Below are 16,396 nucleotides of genomic sequence, written 5' to 3' on the forward strand. Positions count from 1 at the left end.
TTCATTACCAGGGGCCTTACTTCAGGCCACAGGGAGGTCACAACTATACTCATACAATATTAATTATTGGCCTGGGACAGCTATATAGCAGCTTGTTCGTTACACACAAAATACTTCCATGTGCTGAGCTACTGCAGATGCTGGTACTCTGGGTTTTGCTAGACAAACATTGCAGCTCCTAAGAAGTCTGTATGCTGCTCTGATTTCTAGCTCCAGCAGCAAACCTTTACCTTCAGAGATAAGCCAGGAGCCTGGCCCAAGATTCAAGTACACCTCAGGAGCAGCAGTAGGTTTTTTGCTCTCTGACAGTCTGAAGGCCTTTTTTTTTTTTTTTCTTCTCCTAGAGTGCTTTTTTGGGACACATTTTTAAGTATCATATCCCCTCCTAGCCTCCTCCCAACCTATCCTCCAAAGGAACTGAAGATGAGGGGAAACAAGAAAAAGATGGGGACAAGAAAAAAAGCAGCAGGAGAGGCTCCTTGTGCTATCTTCAACTTCCAGAGCTACTTCAGGCAGAAACCCCAGAAGTAAGCACAACCCATATACAGTAGAAGACATGCAGCAAAATATCCAACTGCGTGCTGCTCCAAGAGATGGAAGGGAAAATTATCCCTAAAATGCCAAGCAGGCAGCACAAATCGTTTATGAGAATACATTTGTAATTACAAGTTATTTTAGCTACCCTGCTGCCAGGAGTAACTAGGAGCAGAAGGAAGTGATCAGTGTCATCATCTCACCCCCCAAGGGACCAGTCAAGGCTGGTGATACGACAGCACTCGGGCTTGAGCTTTCTTGGTGGAACACCTCCCTCCAGTGGCCAAAGGCAAGTGGTTTCCACAGAGCTCAGGCAGCCGGGGGCCCAGCACAGCCTCAAGGAGCAAGTTCTGCTCCCAGATCAGACAGGTCAGTGCATCCTACTTGAGTCCAAGATCCATTCCAGCACCTCTAGCTCCATTTTGGCTGATCAGGGTAACTCGAGTCTTGACTTCAGACCAGTTGCCACCAGTGCTTACTGGGAGCACCCCAGCACTTCATTCTCTGCAAATTTCACTCAGCTTTTTTGAACATCGAGGACTTGCATCACATTTAGTTGTTTTCTAAAGCAACAGCACAAGACTCCACAAGTCTGGTTGAATTCCACTCTTCAAATATGGAGATCGCTTAGCCTAGGAGATAGCAGGTAATTCAAAGGAACTACCACCAAGCTCACCCTCAGACAGACATACTTCATACAGACATACTTCCTAAAACAAGGCGAAGTTTACCCTAGAACACAGCTAGGAAAATTGTCACCTCCCTCTGAGGGGCAGTATTTTCATAGCCCACACGAATCTTACCCACAGACTGCAGACGAACTTCTGAAGACCTCAGAGCATAATGGTACATGCTTCCTGCTTTTTGACAGGGCCTTTGCGACTTCGAACAAACAAGGCGCTAGTGATTTGCATGTAAAGCAGAAGAGGACAGACAGGAAGCAAGGAGAAACCACTACAATGCACAAGACTTAGCCAGAGTATATTTTTTATTTTTTTTAATCAAAGTCTTTATTACAGAAATAATCACCCTCTAGACTTTTACATCTGTACATGCATTTCTTCCAGTCGGAAGATGTTGCTAAAAACAGACAAAAAACAAAAATAGGAAACCCAGCATGGGCTTCTTTTTACTTGCTGCTCAGCATTGGCATCTGTAACTTAACAAGAATCTTACAAATAAGAACACGTTAGAGAATAGACTTTATACTATGGAAGCTAGCAAGCTTTACTGCTACGAAAGGTGCCTTCTGCTATAGCAAAGGTCAGCTGGAGGGGTCTGTGCAAGAGAGGGCAGGGGTCTCAGAATAGCAAAGCCTTATCAGACCTCCAAAAAAAAAATATCAGTTGCCCAGTCATATTTACTCTTCCCAGTCACCACCGAGTCCAGACATAAGGACACTGCAGGGACCCACTGCTGGGGCTCTGTTCCCCTGCACGGGCCTTTCTTGCCAGAAGGGAAGTTGAGTGGGTAGGGAAGCCATGCCTTTGAACTGCTACTAGGGCTATTCCTACCAACCCCAGCCCTGACAAGAACAGGACTGACTGTCCTGGGGCCATTTCTGTAAGGCAAAGGCTCTCTTCACCACATACCTCGCATCACGTCTCGGGCAAGGACCATCCACTTCTCTCCTTCGCAGCTTCCTGCTGCCAAGGTATTTATTGCATGCATATGCAACTGCAGGAGATCTGTTGTGCCCAAGCCACCTCAAGGACTGAGGATTTCTGCCCAGCTCCCTTATTTAAGAAGTTGGGGTAGTTTTTCCATGCACATTTCTTAACTTTCTTGTGCTCTACACCACTCCTTGCTGCTGGCCACTGGCAGAAAGGAGTGAACAGCCCAGCCATGAAGTACACAAACCACCCAGCCTGCATGAATGTAAAACCAGCTCTTTCTCTGCTGCAGTGTTTACGCTCAAGGCCAGCCACTAGCAGTCATGGCTCCAGACCACAGTGGAGTCAGAAGACTGGACAACTGAAAATAAAAGCAGTTTATCCTTGCATCCAAACTACAGAACCTAAACTGGGCACTGGTAGCAGTGATATCTCCAATATACAATGCCTGCAATCCAGTCAGATCCCTCCATACTCGTTATTAAAAAACAGTTAACACTTCATGTTCATAACAGGGGCGGGGGGGGAAGAATCCAGTTAACCATAACCTCTACAAAAGTTGGAAACCCAAGAATGCAACTAGCAGAGCCAGCCTGGGGCTGAGTCTACACAATGCAGCAGTCTCTGAAGTGCCTCCAGGCTGACAGGAGCCTGAAAAGCAGTGCTAGAAGTGGAGGAAGAAAAAGAAAGGCAGATGGGAGAAACTGAAAGCATCAGACCCAGAACCCAAGGGACCCATTCCAAAAGCAGCTGAGCACCACCACCGCAATCTGCCAGGCCACACTAGGAACAGGTTGGCTTGGCTCTCTCCCAGTGGCTCGTCACACTCAAGGGGAAGAGCTCCACTGAAGGCAAGGCTTGGCGGGCTCCAGATGCAGGAGAAGTGATTATGAGGGTAGTGCTCAATAGCTGAGATGAGAGTCTAGGTTGGAAGATGCACAGTAGAAGCAGAATCAGGTTAATCACAAGGAACAAGGCCTATAAAGCACAACTAGTTACCAACACCACATCAGTGAAGCAGGTAAAGATACCAAAGCACTGGAATCTCAACAGCAATCCTGACTCACGGGACAAAAGGAAAGTATTTCTTTTGGGGGAGAAGGGAAAGATGTGGGAGAATAGAAAGGGGAATAGTTACTGTATGTTAGGCCAAGTGGATTGTAGAATTGAGATATGAATAGGATATTTAACATGGAGCAGGCAGCAAAAGCATTGTCCCCTCAGGTTAATCAGGTGTCTCATGTGATGTGAGACATTTAAGTTCTGCTTCGTGAAGTAGAAATAATCCAGAGGCAGGATGCAGGTAGCCCAAGGGCCCTATTGCCAGAAGATCAGGCTGTATTGCAACTCTAATAGTTCTTAGCAGAGTGGTATCAGAAATAGGATGTCACAGGAATAATGGTCAATGGTTGGACAGTCTGGGTGCGAGGCAGGAATGTTCTGTTTGTTCCTTTCTCTGTGGTGCCGTAGCTCTGGAGTCAGCAAACTCAAGACTTGGGCACTTTGGTGTAGTCTTCACTGTGTATGTTCTTGCAGAGTGAAATGGACAGTATCATCCCCAGCAGCTGGAATGAGTAATAAAGAATGGTAAGTCAGTCAGCAACCAAAGACAATAAGGCGGGAAGAAAGGGCGGTACAGGGGAGCAGAATACAGGGGTTTCCTTTTAATGGCACCACTCAGGTGAACAGAGTTGACCCAGCATACAAGGAAAATCCAATAATCAGGATGACAAAAATATTTTACTGCAAAAATACATGCCTTCATCTATAATCTATACTATGGGCTTTCTAAGGCAAAAGGTGGGATTTCACCAGTGGGATGTTGCTTGTTGATTCACTGCATGCATAGCCAGGAAGAATGAGAGGAGTGCCAAACAAAGCAGCAGGAACCACAAGTAGACAGGGCTTAATCCAGTCAAGGCAATGAACAGTTTAAAGCTCCAGACAGACAAAATCAAGAGCTAGAACTGCACTGCCATCAAGTGAGGTGTCTATTATTAAAAACAGAAGTTGTGTCTGCATTAAACCAGGTGTCTACTACTAAAAAAAACCAACAAAAATATACAATAGCTTTGCCTTTGAAAGAATATGCATAGGAGGACAGGGTATGATCACCTATCAGGGAGTGACTTACCTCTATAACAGCAACACCTGTGCAGACCCCAAGAATGATACCAAGGTTGTCCTTCAACCACTGCTGTACCCCATCCACGCAACCCTATGGAGAAAATATGGTCACAGGGGAAAGCAGAAATCTAAGTATTTCAGGATTAAACGTCTATAACACATCTCTTCTCCTGCATGCACAGATTATCCCAGTTACATGCTATACCAAATCTCACAGTAGAAATTTGTCACCCTGTTCACTAGAGTGAAAAACATTCTCCAAAATAATTTCCAGAGGAGTAAGGACAATGCGACTTCAGCAAAGGCTTCATGCGCACCAGACGTTCACTCACCTGCTCATGAACAGGCCAGGCATACGGTGCAGTGCTGTTCGATGGGCCATCCAGGTTACAGAAACCTGTATTTTCAGGTTTCACCTCGACACTGCAGGAGCAGGGATACTGAAGCATGCTTTCGTTTTTAAGAATCTTATTATTTTCCCAGTCCTTTGCTCCATCCCAGCCACAGCAGAAGATCTAATAAGCAAAGAGAGCACTGTAGTCATACAATTCACAGTGGTAACACGCTGCATGTGAAAACAAACAGGAAGTAGGGGCAGGCAAACACAGAGCAAGAACTTTTCAGCATCTGGTTCCTAGTTTCAAGGTACCATTCAGGTTAGCTTTGGCCCCCATGACACACCAGCAGCCGGCCACCACACGGTGGCGTGGACATGCTGCCAAACCCCAGCGAGTTACAACTAACTTGCACCCGCCTGGCTGCAGTTTGGGACTGGCTGGAAGACGAGATGAGGAAAGTTTTCCATCCGAAGAGACGTTTACATTCCTATACCCCCACGTGATAAAACTGCAGTGCTGTAGGGGAAAGCGCATCAGGAAGTCCAGCAAAGACTGCGATCTCATCTGTAACCACGTACCACCACGCAAGCACGGGGAACCAGAGCAGAGGCTATCAAACTTGAGGTGGAAGTTAAGGAAAAAACCCTCCGCTCAGAAGGGAAATGTAATGTTTCAGTCTCACATAACGTACAGGAGAGTGGAGGTACTAACAGCTGAACACCCACACCAGGATTAGCAACTGGTTTCCGAACAAGTGTTGAAAATCCAGCCTCCAGAAGGAGCTACCTCCGCCTCACAGAGATCTGGACTTTAACGCCCGTCACTGGTTGACAGAACAACTCCCCTCAGCCCCTTTCAAATGCAAACTCTAGTGTATGAGGGGAACTGGATTCCTAACACTCCACTCCTCCAACAAAACTTTTTCTCTTCTGCTCCTACATAAAAAATGTAGGATCCTTTCTCTGTAGTAAGCTCAGCCTTCTCCTGATTCCTCTACAGGAAGCTGCAAGTACAGTGATAAAACATGAACAAATCTTTCTCCAAGGAGGAAGAGTATTGTAGATCAGTGTTTTGCAGTAAGGAACAGAAGAAAAATGCTATTATTTGTACTCATTACACATCAGTCCCATGCTGGTCATGTATTTAACCACAACAGCCAGCCAGCTCTCAAGCTTGTGGTTTGGCAGCAAGCAGCTATCATGACTCCAGTGTGGCTCAAGGCTGACCTAGTTGCTCAAGCACTGACCCTGATGCTAAAGCAGGAATCATGGGCAGTTGGATGGCTCCCAAGACCGCTGACACTTGCAAAAGAGCTGTCACAGTACGCAGGCAACCCACACCAAGTAGTAAGGCAGCCAGTGCTGTTGACTTGCCTAGCAATAAGCTAGGGATTTTACTTGCTACAAAAACAGCATGCACTGTGACTTTCACGCAGACTGAGGCATTCTGGAGACACCACAGATGAAGGGCAGAAGTGTTGGTGTGCTGTTTGCTACACCAGACACACTGGGCTTTGCTGCCAATACTAGCTAGTCCTAACAACCAGCACGCAGGAGTGGTTCAGGGTCTTACCTTGCACTAGCAAGTGAGACAGTTTTCTAGTATGCAGACACCAGATATCACAGGCAGCTTCAGAGATCAGACAAATCAGTGTGCCGTAGTGCTATCCAGCAGTCGAGTATGCTAGAAATGTAGCTTTTAAAGACATCTAATGGGTGTGTATCAAAGAGGCTTGCACACTTAAGTTAAGTGGTACAGGAGATGGTTGCTGTCCATCACCAAGAAACACTGATAGACTATGGGCTACAGGGGAACCTTTGGAGGTTGATAACATCGAGGAATGGATGTGAGCACTGGTAACCTAAACACATAGAACTGGAAAGATATGACAAACATGACAAAGGATCGAGAATCACTGTTAGGCCTCTTGCAATACCTGCTTCCCTGTCCTCAGCCTAGTTTTAAAGGCCATTTGCTGCACTGGCAAAACAGCACATTACCGTTTCTCGCTGCAACTTGTCTCACCTGTTTCTGCACATAGTCCCACGCGTCTTGTAAGTTCTTATCACCATTCGAAGGGTCATAATCTACAATCAGCTGCTGGACTATTTTGGACAACTCATCTTTCAGCTGGTAAAGAAAAAAAAACGGCAGGAGAGTTAGATTAGTCAATTCCTTGTAGTCTCTTTTTGGGGGGCGTTGGGTACATGACATTCCTCTTCATCAGCTGTGTTAGTCCTACTGTGAGTCTGCCTCTCCCATAGCAAGGAACACGGGCTCATCACAGTCATGGGTGTTGAAACGCTTTGCTTTACTTTAGGCTCCAGTGAACGAGGCTAGAGCAAAGACACAAACTGCAGATGGAGATTATAAGCGCTATAAAAGAAAAGTGGAATGATTAGTAGCTTCTGCTTAGCCCTTTTCTAAAGGATCTGAAGGAGACAGTAATAGGTGCTCAGACTATAACACTTCCACAGTACAGCCATTTTTAAGTTGCAGCAAAAAGACAGATTCTTATTTCCCAATAATTTTATTGCTGTTTGTAATTGGCACATAAGCAATAAGGAGAAAAGCAACCAGACAGTGGAAAATCCCCCAGACTGACCTTGAAATATCTTGCTCTGCAGCCTTGTCTACGCTTTTGAGAACAGGTGATAAATATGATCAACAAGATGAAATACAAAATGGGTTTACCAACATAAAAATCCCACTATGGTGACCAGATGGTATTTGTTGCTGAGAATTTTTTTTCCAGGCAGAAGTAAACAAAACAAATCCACCCCAGCTTTCAATGATGTATGGCCTGCTGCTGCATAAGAGGGAAGTTGTTCTGGAGAAAGTGAGTTAATACAAAGTCCCATTTCCTCCACCAATCAGTTACTTCAGGTTTATTGAGTGGATGAGAGACTGCTACTCTGGTTCCTCAGAAGCTGAAGCTTGGAATAAATTCCTTCCTGTTCTGACTAACACATTACGTTTGTTACAGTGTTGTTAAGAAGCACTTCTGATGCACAGAGAAGTCCAGGCATCAGACTGAGCAATCATACAACCCCTTAAAACCGGAATAGAAAGGGAAGTAAATATTTCTCACAGCAAAGCAAAGCCATGAAGTCATTGGCAAATAAATGTTACAGTGTATGGAAGACAACTGAAAGTCTCCCACAAAAAACTTGGGATTCATGGTGACCACAAAAAAGGTGAACAAAAACCCCAGCCTACAGGCTTCAGTGATACAGAGTCAGGGAACAGAAACAGGTGGCCTAGTATGCATCAGGAAAATCCTTCCATAAGAGAGAGAGGAAAATAGCAGAACAAATATACAAAGCACAAACTGCATTTCTTCAGAAATGTTATATGCAGCTTGAGTCACTAATATTAAAAAAAAAAAGAAGTCAGCTGCTACCAAGTAACAGGTACAAATAAGGGGATATATGTACACAGCCTCACTCCTGAAGGGAAGCTAAGACAGCAGCTTTGCTAAGTCCTTGTGCAGGCACAGAGAAGGGCTACGAACCCGATGAGCAATAGGGAAACAGAACAAAGTATGGTTATCCTGGCAGGACACAGGCCGAACAACTGCTGCCTGCCACAGGTGAGACAGAGGGGAAGGATCAGTGCAAGGTGGAGGACAACGCTACCCTGTGGACTCATGGGCAATATATTCCTAACCTTGTGCTGCAAACGAGACTGATCTAGGATCTCAGCCACTGCAGTTTGTCTCTCGTACAGCCGAGGCCCTTTGCTGCCTCTCGGGGAAGGTCTGTGTCACTCAGCTGCTGTACGTATGCATCTGGGTTTTTTGACATACAGCTGGTGGAAACTTCCCTTTTTCACAAGGTATTGATCTACCTCTCCCCAAACTCCTACAGCTGCTGCTTCTGTATTGAGACAGCAAGTACTACATCTGTCTGAACTGCCCACTAACAGTCTAATCACAAAATGACCCCTTCACCCCCATCCCTTGTCCAGAGAGATTTACAGCACCCCTCAGTTTGATGAGAGGTGCAAGCTACCACCCAGCAGGCTCCTCAACCCTCTTCCTCCCACCTCACTCTGGAGGTCTTCCCAGCCACCCTGTACACAGGGGACAGCTAACGCAGCCGTCACTGTTACGGACAGACCCAGATCACAAATGACTGGAGAGAAGCATCATTAGATGTCTTGAGGAATGGGACACAGTTAGATCAGCCCAAGCACTGGGATGCTTCCACCCCTGTGTGCTACCTTTTTGTCTGTAGTGCTTCAGTATACTTCAGGTCAGTGTAAAAGGTTTTCCTCTTTCATCCTGCTGTTAAGCACTGCAAATGACTACGGCAAACCCAAGACAGCAACAGAAAGCAGTGCCTGCTGTTAGAGGGAAGCTTCAGGCCGTGGCTCATTCACTTGTTACACCAGCAATTCTTCCTTGGAGACTTGAGCACAGCTCACGGGGATCAGCTACGTCAGGCCAGACAGACGGGAGCTGCGTGACCTTCCTTCTCATGATGTCTGACTCTTCCTCTTTTAATTACTTAGCTTCCCCTTTTCCTTCCCTTCAAATCAAGGCAGCCTGACCTGGTTCCTACTAATGAGATTGGCCTCGGCTGCTGCCATAAGCCTCAGCAGCTACTGAACTCTGCGTCCCTACCCTCACCTCTGCTCGGCACGTAGGGAGGGAGGCAAGGAGAGATGGGGATGTCGTCCCACAGCCCGCTGGGCTGGTTGCTGTTAGGCCAGACGGAGCCAAGGGTTGCTTCTGCCAGGATCCCAAGCAGAGCCTCTGTTCTCCATCCCAGGGCCATGCCACAAGCAGACACGGGGCCCGAGTTAGACATCCCCAAGTGCAGCTGTGTAGGAAGCTACATCTCCGCTCTTCCTATATTCTTACACGAGCATAGGCAAGGAGTCTTACAAACAGCTCTGGCTTCGAAAATGGAGGCATTTAAATGAAAGACAGACAGGGATTCTTAGGTGTTTTAGAAAGTAATTGGAGGAAGGGGGCTTATTACGCAAACAGCGGCACAGGTCTGGAGAGCACACACAAAGACAGCTTGTTGGCGGGTTTAAGTGGCACAGCAGCCCAAGGGGGAACAGGCACCTGCAGCTGAACGTCCTTCTGCACTCAGCATAGGGAAACAAAAAACAGCAAGCTAGAAAGGCATGCTGAACTTCGGCAGGCTTTCAACGCCTCTCTCGTCTTCACCCATTAAGGGTCTCTCGGGACACAGTGCTGCACTGAGCATGACTGCTCCAAAAAATTGCTACCTGTGCCCGGAGTCAGAAGGAATAACCCTACGGCCACACTGCAGGGGAGTCCAAAGCCTGGACACCAAAGCCAGGGAAATCCAGAAAGCAGCAGGACTGTCAGTCTTCCCTCTCCCATGGGCTGACTGGAGAGGGAGAAAAACTGAGTGCCAGAGGCAAGAGCATAGGTCTTTGCTTCCAGCCTTCATCACAAAATGAATCATGCATGCTTCTTCCACTGTCAGACACCATCGATCATCTATCCCATCCCTCTGAGACTCAAGCAACATTCTTCCCCCAGCACATTTATTAGCATCTAGCCTGAAAGCAAAAACAGGCTCAAGAACCAGGAGGGGGCCCTCACCCCCAGTCCCTTCAGATCCTGAAACTAATGCGTACTCTGCAGCCCCCGGCAAGGCTGTTTGGTACAAACAATAGCTAGCAAGTAGGGCAATTCCCAAAAGGCCACCACTGCTCTCCTTTGCTCAGAGCATTCAGAGCCACACTGCAGAGAACCACATGAACTAGGCCAGAGGGATCTTGCCCAGGCTCTCGCAGGTTTAGAGAGGTGTGATCCTCAGGGAATGCCACACCACTGGTGAAACTTGTGATATTGCTATCACGTTGACCCTGAAAAAAACCCACCCCACCACAAAGTTTCAGTAGCTAAGTGATGTAGGGAAACAGATGTTCCTTCAACAACCTCCCAGCATGGGCAAGTACTGGGCAATTCCAGTCTGATGGGGCATTCCTACAGCCATGCCCCAAAGGGAGGCCCAACAGCACCCTTCCTGTCAGAGACTCAGCCTTTTACAGTTACACTAACTCTATTCCAGCATATTTTCATATGTCAGGGGTGGGGAAGGATTTTGATGCTGAAAGTAAACAGATTTCTCTGCAAAAACATCAACCCTGTTGTAAAGCCAGGGATATAGGCAAGCAAGTGAATCTGTGCAAGTAGCTATTAATCAAGAAGAGAACAGGTAGGGAGGAGTACAGCAACAGTCATCTCATCTCCTCTCCTCTAGTAGGAGAAATAAAGACTTCAGCGACAAGGAGAGGAGTATCATCACCTCGCTACAGTCTGGATCCAGGATTCTTTCCTCAACTCTTACTATTCCTTGTTTTACATCTAACCAACTTCCTGAAGTCAGAATGAAGAAACAAACATGAAGAACACAATGGACACCTAGGGATTAGATCCTGAGCAGTTTTCAGTCTACTTCACCGTGCTTTGTGCGGCCCTGGGATGACGTATACCAAGTGAAGCAGAGCAATATGCATAGCATCACTGAAGCGCAGCCACAAACCAACGTGAGAGGTTTCGGCCAACACCTTCCTGAAACAGTTTTTCTTAGTGTTTCGGGCAGGTACTTCAGAGGATCCGTGGAACAGAAGGGCTCTGGAAGAGCTTTTCCATAAATTGTGTCCACTGAGGACGGAAGGGGTGCGTCTGATCAAAGCCCAGTTCTCCCTGCCATTCTGCTGGATCCGGACAAGCGATGGTCTCAGCCACGCTGGTCTAAGGGCTGGGCAGAACAACCCTCAGTGCTTTCATTCTCACCCTGGTCTGAGTGAGGTACAAATGAAGAGTTACAGCTGAAAAAATGGAATTTCCTAGAGTAAAGTAACAGCTGGAGGAGAAATACTGAGGAAGGTACAGAACCTCATAGTCTGGGAAGTCACATTTCCCCGGTGGCAGGGGAATGCCCATCTCCACACCTCCTCCTCTGCATTAGTCAGAGCTGTTGCAAGTCAGCAGCTTGTTTGAAGCTGAACTTTCCACAGCAGATAGCCAACGTTTCAGTTTCTCCTCCAGCTCCAGCCAGCCCAAAGAGCGAGCTATATTCGCACCCCGCTCGGCAAGGAACCCAGCCGAGCTACCGCAGCCGCTTGCACAAAGCTCACATCAGCTACACCGGGGCCGGCACCTTCCACCTCCCAGCCCCATCTGTAACTTCCTCTACCACCCACTGCCTGTGAACACCAGCAGAGACGTTGGTTTGGGACAAGAAAGCTCAGCATTGCAGGGGTATGGATACACAGTCATGTGGCAATGGACAGGGTCACCCAGAACTGGTACCAGAAACCTGCATGCCAGGACAGAAGCCAGCAGGGACACCACACTTATACCTTGCTCGCACTACGTAAATGTGTCTCTCAATGCATTCCTGACAGAGATCCACTTCAAGTTGTTAAACCGCTTGGCTTTAAGCTCAAATTGTAGTACAGGAACTGTCAGATACAAGGGATTGCTCTTGGGGAATGTTCTGGTTTCAGCTGGGACAGAGTTAGCACCGCAACAGCTACTAGGAAGAAAGCTGTTTTGGACTGAGGAGAACGCTGCTGCTAACACACCGCTGTTTCTGAGCAGAGCAGTGCTCACACAGGGCCAAGGACTTCTCAATTTCTCATGCTGTCCTGCCAGCGAGGAGGCTGGGGGTGCACCAGGAGCTGGGAGGGGACAGAGCCAGGACAGCTGGCCCACACTGGCCAAAGGGATGTCCCACACCACGTGGCGTCGTGCTGAACAATGAAACTGGGGGAGCTGGACTGGGGGCCCATCAAGGCAGCAGTGATGACAACACGGTAATTACTGCTGCTACACAGCCAAACAGCAGCTTGCAGCAGGATCAAGAGATGTGGTCAAAAGCCTTTCAGAATTTTTATCTATTAAAACTGTTCCCACTACTCAAAAATAAAGCCTGCATACCAAATGACCCTTCCTAATTCTTGAGAAAGTAGTGCTCCTGGGCCTAGCAGATGCAGGAAAAGTGTACAGCAAAGCTGCTAAGGTGGGCTGGAAGAAAGGAGAATCCAGTTATGCCTGCTAGCAGTACATTTGAGTTTGGAAGAGAGAATTTCCAGGTGTCTCTTGTTCCCCTCAGACTAAGATCAAGGAAAACACACAGTAAGAAACACTCACCATGTCTTTCTGGAAGTAGATAACCAGCCCAGCGGCCACCTGAGTCATAAGGATCACCATGAGGCAGGTGAAGTACTGGAAACAAAAAGAGAAGAGAGGACCATTATCAATCAGCCTTTAGAAAGCCTGCACATAACACAATTTTTTCTGTATATGAGATGCTCTATTACCAGTCCACTCTGACCTCTCTTGGTTGAGCTCTGTCCACCTCCCCCCCAGGCCTCCACAGCCAGTGAACACTGAGACATTCCCAACGCCAGGACACACGGCGTGGCCATACCAAGCTTCATATATGTTATGTGCTCCGAATAAGCAGGAGTCAGTTAGCAGGCTGAGGGTTATGAAGCTAGCTTCACCTCATCCCTCACAGAGGGAAAGTTTCGTATAGATGAAGCATTTGGAGAAAGGTCGTGACACACAGGACATTCCCAGTTAAGCCTCTCTCAACTCCTGCACTTTCCACAGAAGCAGAACTGCTGCTGCAGAGGGTTGACTGTCAAGAATTTAACGTACACAGATAAAGAATTGGCTCTGAGTTGACCTGGCAGAAGTACTGTCCCCAAGGAGACCTGAGCCCCAGACTACAATCCAACAGATATGCTGGAAAGATTTCAAAGGGTGATCTAAAAAGGAGTATCTAAGAGACAGCATGAATTCTCTCACCAGAGCCAAGAGACATCGGATTTCATTGACGGCTCCAAGACAGCCCAGGAAGCCCATCAGCATGGTGAGAGCCCCAACACCGATGAGGATGTATGCACCACTCTTCAGGGAGGGAGATGAGGTCTCTGTAAGGGCCAGGACAGGGGAAAAAATTAACTACTGACAAATATAACGTCTGCCATCACCACCTAGAGATTTGTCTTTATATCCACATAATAGTCTGTCATCTACAAAGACCCTGCATGGAGGCATGTTGGACATTCAGACAGAAGGCAGCTTCTGTGTGTCTTTTGTTGAGGGAAGACTTTCAAAGCCAACCTGCAAGTCTCCATTATCTTATATCCTGGAGGACTCAAGGTAACTCCAAACAAGTGCACTCACTGCAGGCTGTTGCATAACCTGTGTATGACCCCTGCAAAGAGATGTTAATTCCAGGATCTAAACAAGGATCACACCCAAATTCTCTACTTTTACACATCCTTCTAGCTGTCTCCTGCTATTGTCTGGAATGACTGCACTCTCTCACGCAAAATATTACCTAGACTTAGCTGATAAAATGTTATTTCATATATGTTGAGAGGAGAGGACTGACAGTACCAGCATTTGGTACTGCAAGAAACAAAATTAAAAAGCTTTTACATCTGGGTTGGTCAGAGAATTATTTCTTGCAAAATAGGATTAGAGGAAGCTAGGCATTATGGCATAAAAGTCAAAAAGATACTATCTGGAAATATTAACCAGAAACCTCATTTATCATCAGACATTCTTAAACCTGTGAGTTGCACAGTGCAGGGGAATGGACAGTGATTAATAAAAATAATGTTCCTAGAGCATTTAGTTTCCTGGAAAGAAGTCCTAAGAGACAAGCTTCCTCTGAGCTTCTCCAGAAATAGGTTAAAACAAGACAGTAACGTAATCCAGACTAATACTGTCATCCGATCCTGTCCCCTCTCCCCCCAAAAAACACCTTCCCACACTTCTGACATACACCAAAAGTGACCAGCTTCAAAACTTTTTCCCTACAACATGCTGAACAGAGGAAAGAGAGAAAGCAATTATCAAAAAACAGAACCAGATCTGTTTGCTGCACAGGTCAAACCAGACACTTCAGCCTTGATTCATTTCCAGGCCGGACTCTCCCTGCCTGGACATACGCCACAGGAACCAGGATGTTGCTCCCCTCCTCGCCACTCCTGGGACTCTCGCTGTGCAGGTTTGGTGGTGAAACTGCAAAGCAGTTACAGAAGCAGCAGCCCTGCAGGTACGTTCCTCTGGTTTTAGTGGCCTTCAGGAGACTACACTACTCCCTCACCCCAGATCTGCTTGGCCGTCACGCAAGCGTTCAGGTGCCTAGGCTGCTGAAAAGGAGTTGCTTTGTCACCTTCTCATTATAAGAAAGAAAAATAGGCATAGCCCTTCAGAGAAACCAGAGCGGCAGGGGGACAGAGGCCATGCTCACGCTTCTCATCTGTGAGCTGTCCTGTCTTGCACCAGGCAGCTCCGCTGGCAAGACAGCTCCTGCCCTGCTTGCTGGGGCTCCGTGTTTTCCCCTGCGCTGGGCCGGCCGCCAAGGAGCACAAGCGGCCCCTTTGGCAGCAGGCTGGAAGGCCCTGCTGCAGAGCTGCCTCCGACACCGCACGGGCGCTAAGGCACAGGGAAGGAGAGGCAGGCATGGGAAAGGAAGCGAGGGGGCAGGGAGAAAGAGCTGAGGCTGGAAATCGCCAGGAAGGAAGCTAAATCCTCAAACGCTCTGTTAGCAGAGATTCTAGGTAAAATGGGAAGAAATGGAGCCAAACCCAGGGACTCTGCTCTGTGCCTTCACAAACAGCAGTGGCACCCATCGGCCTGGGGGAACAGCTGCTGGACCACTGGTACAGAACACTTCTCAAGTATGCATTTCAGTATGTTTCTGCATTAAGTATGTTTCTGCTCATACCTGCACTTTACTAACTGCCACCTGTGCTGGTAACTGTGCTTCTTGCCCTTTTAATGCTGCAGTATTAGCCAGATGCCACAGCACAACAAACAGAGCACACAGCAGTGTCCGGGTGTACCGGCATTAGTGCAGGCTTTCTCTCCACCCAGCACCTTCCAAAAGCAGGCCGTAGTGTTCAGCAGGACCCAGGAGATAAAGCCTTTTGCAGGATCAGCGTAGCTGTGAATCGGACTACGAATGCCATTACCGTTCGTTCCTTGGGTGAAAGATTTGGGGCTGCAAGCAGCATGCTCACAGCCGTCCTGCAGCATCCGACACCAGCGACAGCAGTGGCAGTTCTGGAGGTACTAGCTATGAGTAACTAAACTTGTATGAAGCCCTGTCTAGGGAAAGCCACAGAGGAAGCAGAGTTTGTTGAAGACAGAGCTGAACTACTAATTTGGTGACAACCAGAGCTGTTATGAAAATACAGCGTGCAGTGAAAATAGGAGGAAATACTAGTCCTTAGGTTTAAGATGAAGTATATGGATTGTTGGGTGAAAAGGCAACGGGTGAGGAGGTCTCCGTCTGATCCTGCTGTTGCAATACACAAGACTAGGAGAAATGCTGTGTCTCCCGGGTTGCTCCCTTTCACCCTGTCCTTGCTATGGTCTCATCTTGCTATAATACCATGTTACTGCTCAGGTCACAAAAGCTGCATAAAAGCATTGCCATCCCCAAGCTAAACAGTGGTCATGCAGAACTCTGGACTAGAATCAATTCAAAAAGGAGAAAGATGATAAAGAAATGTGGTCTTACGTAGAACCGCAATGAAACTGGTTTTGTCGGCCAAAATCCATATTCCAAAACCCAGGATCACAGCGCCCAGGATCTGAAAGAGTAAGAAAAAAAAAAAAGTATTTGTCTAAATTAATAAGCCAGGTATAAGAAGCAGCAGTCACCATTCTTCATATTTCCAGAGGAAAAACAACCATTCTTTTGCTGTTCCCACCCATCTCCCCCATGGTACTCCTCCCAACAAAAACAGGATTAGCAT

At 47.3% G+C, this 16,396-nt stretch overlaps 1 protein-coding gene across 3 annotated transcripts in view; it reads right to left on the bottom strand.

The window, feature by feature from the left end:
• Nucleotides 1-1,504: 1,504 nt before the first annotated feature.
• The window catches only part of CD82 (CD82 molecule), a 34,048-nt gene continuing 19,156 nt past the window's right edge, over nt 1,505-16,396 (bottom strand). For all 3 annotated transcript variants that reach the window (XM_083837509.1, XM_083837511.1, XM_083837510.1), the window contains exons 3-9: nt 16,159-16,231; nt 13,425-13,549; nt 12,762-12,836; nt 6,638-6,742; nt 4,607-4,789; nt 4,282-4,365; nt 1,505-3,712 (exon numbers count right to left, since the gene is read on the bottom strand). In XM_083837509.1, coding sequence (XP_083693635.1) covers nt 3,635-3,712; nt 4,282-4,365; nt 4,607-4,789; nt 6,638-6,742; nt 12,762-12,836; nt 13,425-13,549; nt 16,159-16,231 — 723 coding nt within the window. In that variant the 3' untranslated portion in view covers nt 1,505-3,634. The remainder of the gene's footprint in view (nt 3,713-4,281; nt 4,366-4,606; nt 4,790-6,637; nt 6,743-12,761; nt 12,837-13,424; nt 13,550-16,158; nt 16,232-16,396) is intronic.

The sequence above is a fragment of the Anser anser genome (genome assembly GCF_964211835.1).
Source record: "Anser anser genome assembly, chromosome: 5".
Taxonomy (NCBI): Eukaryota; Metazoa; Chordata; class Aves; order Anseriformes; family Anatidae; genus Anser; species Anser anser.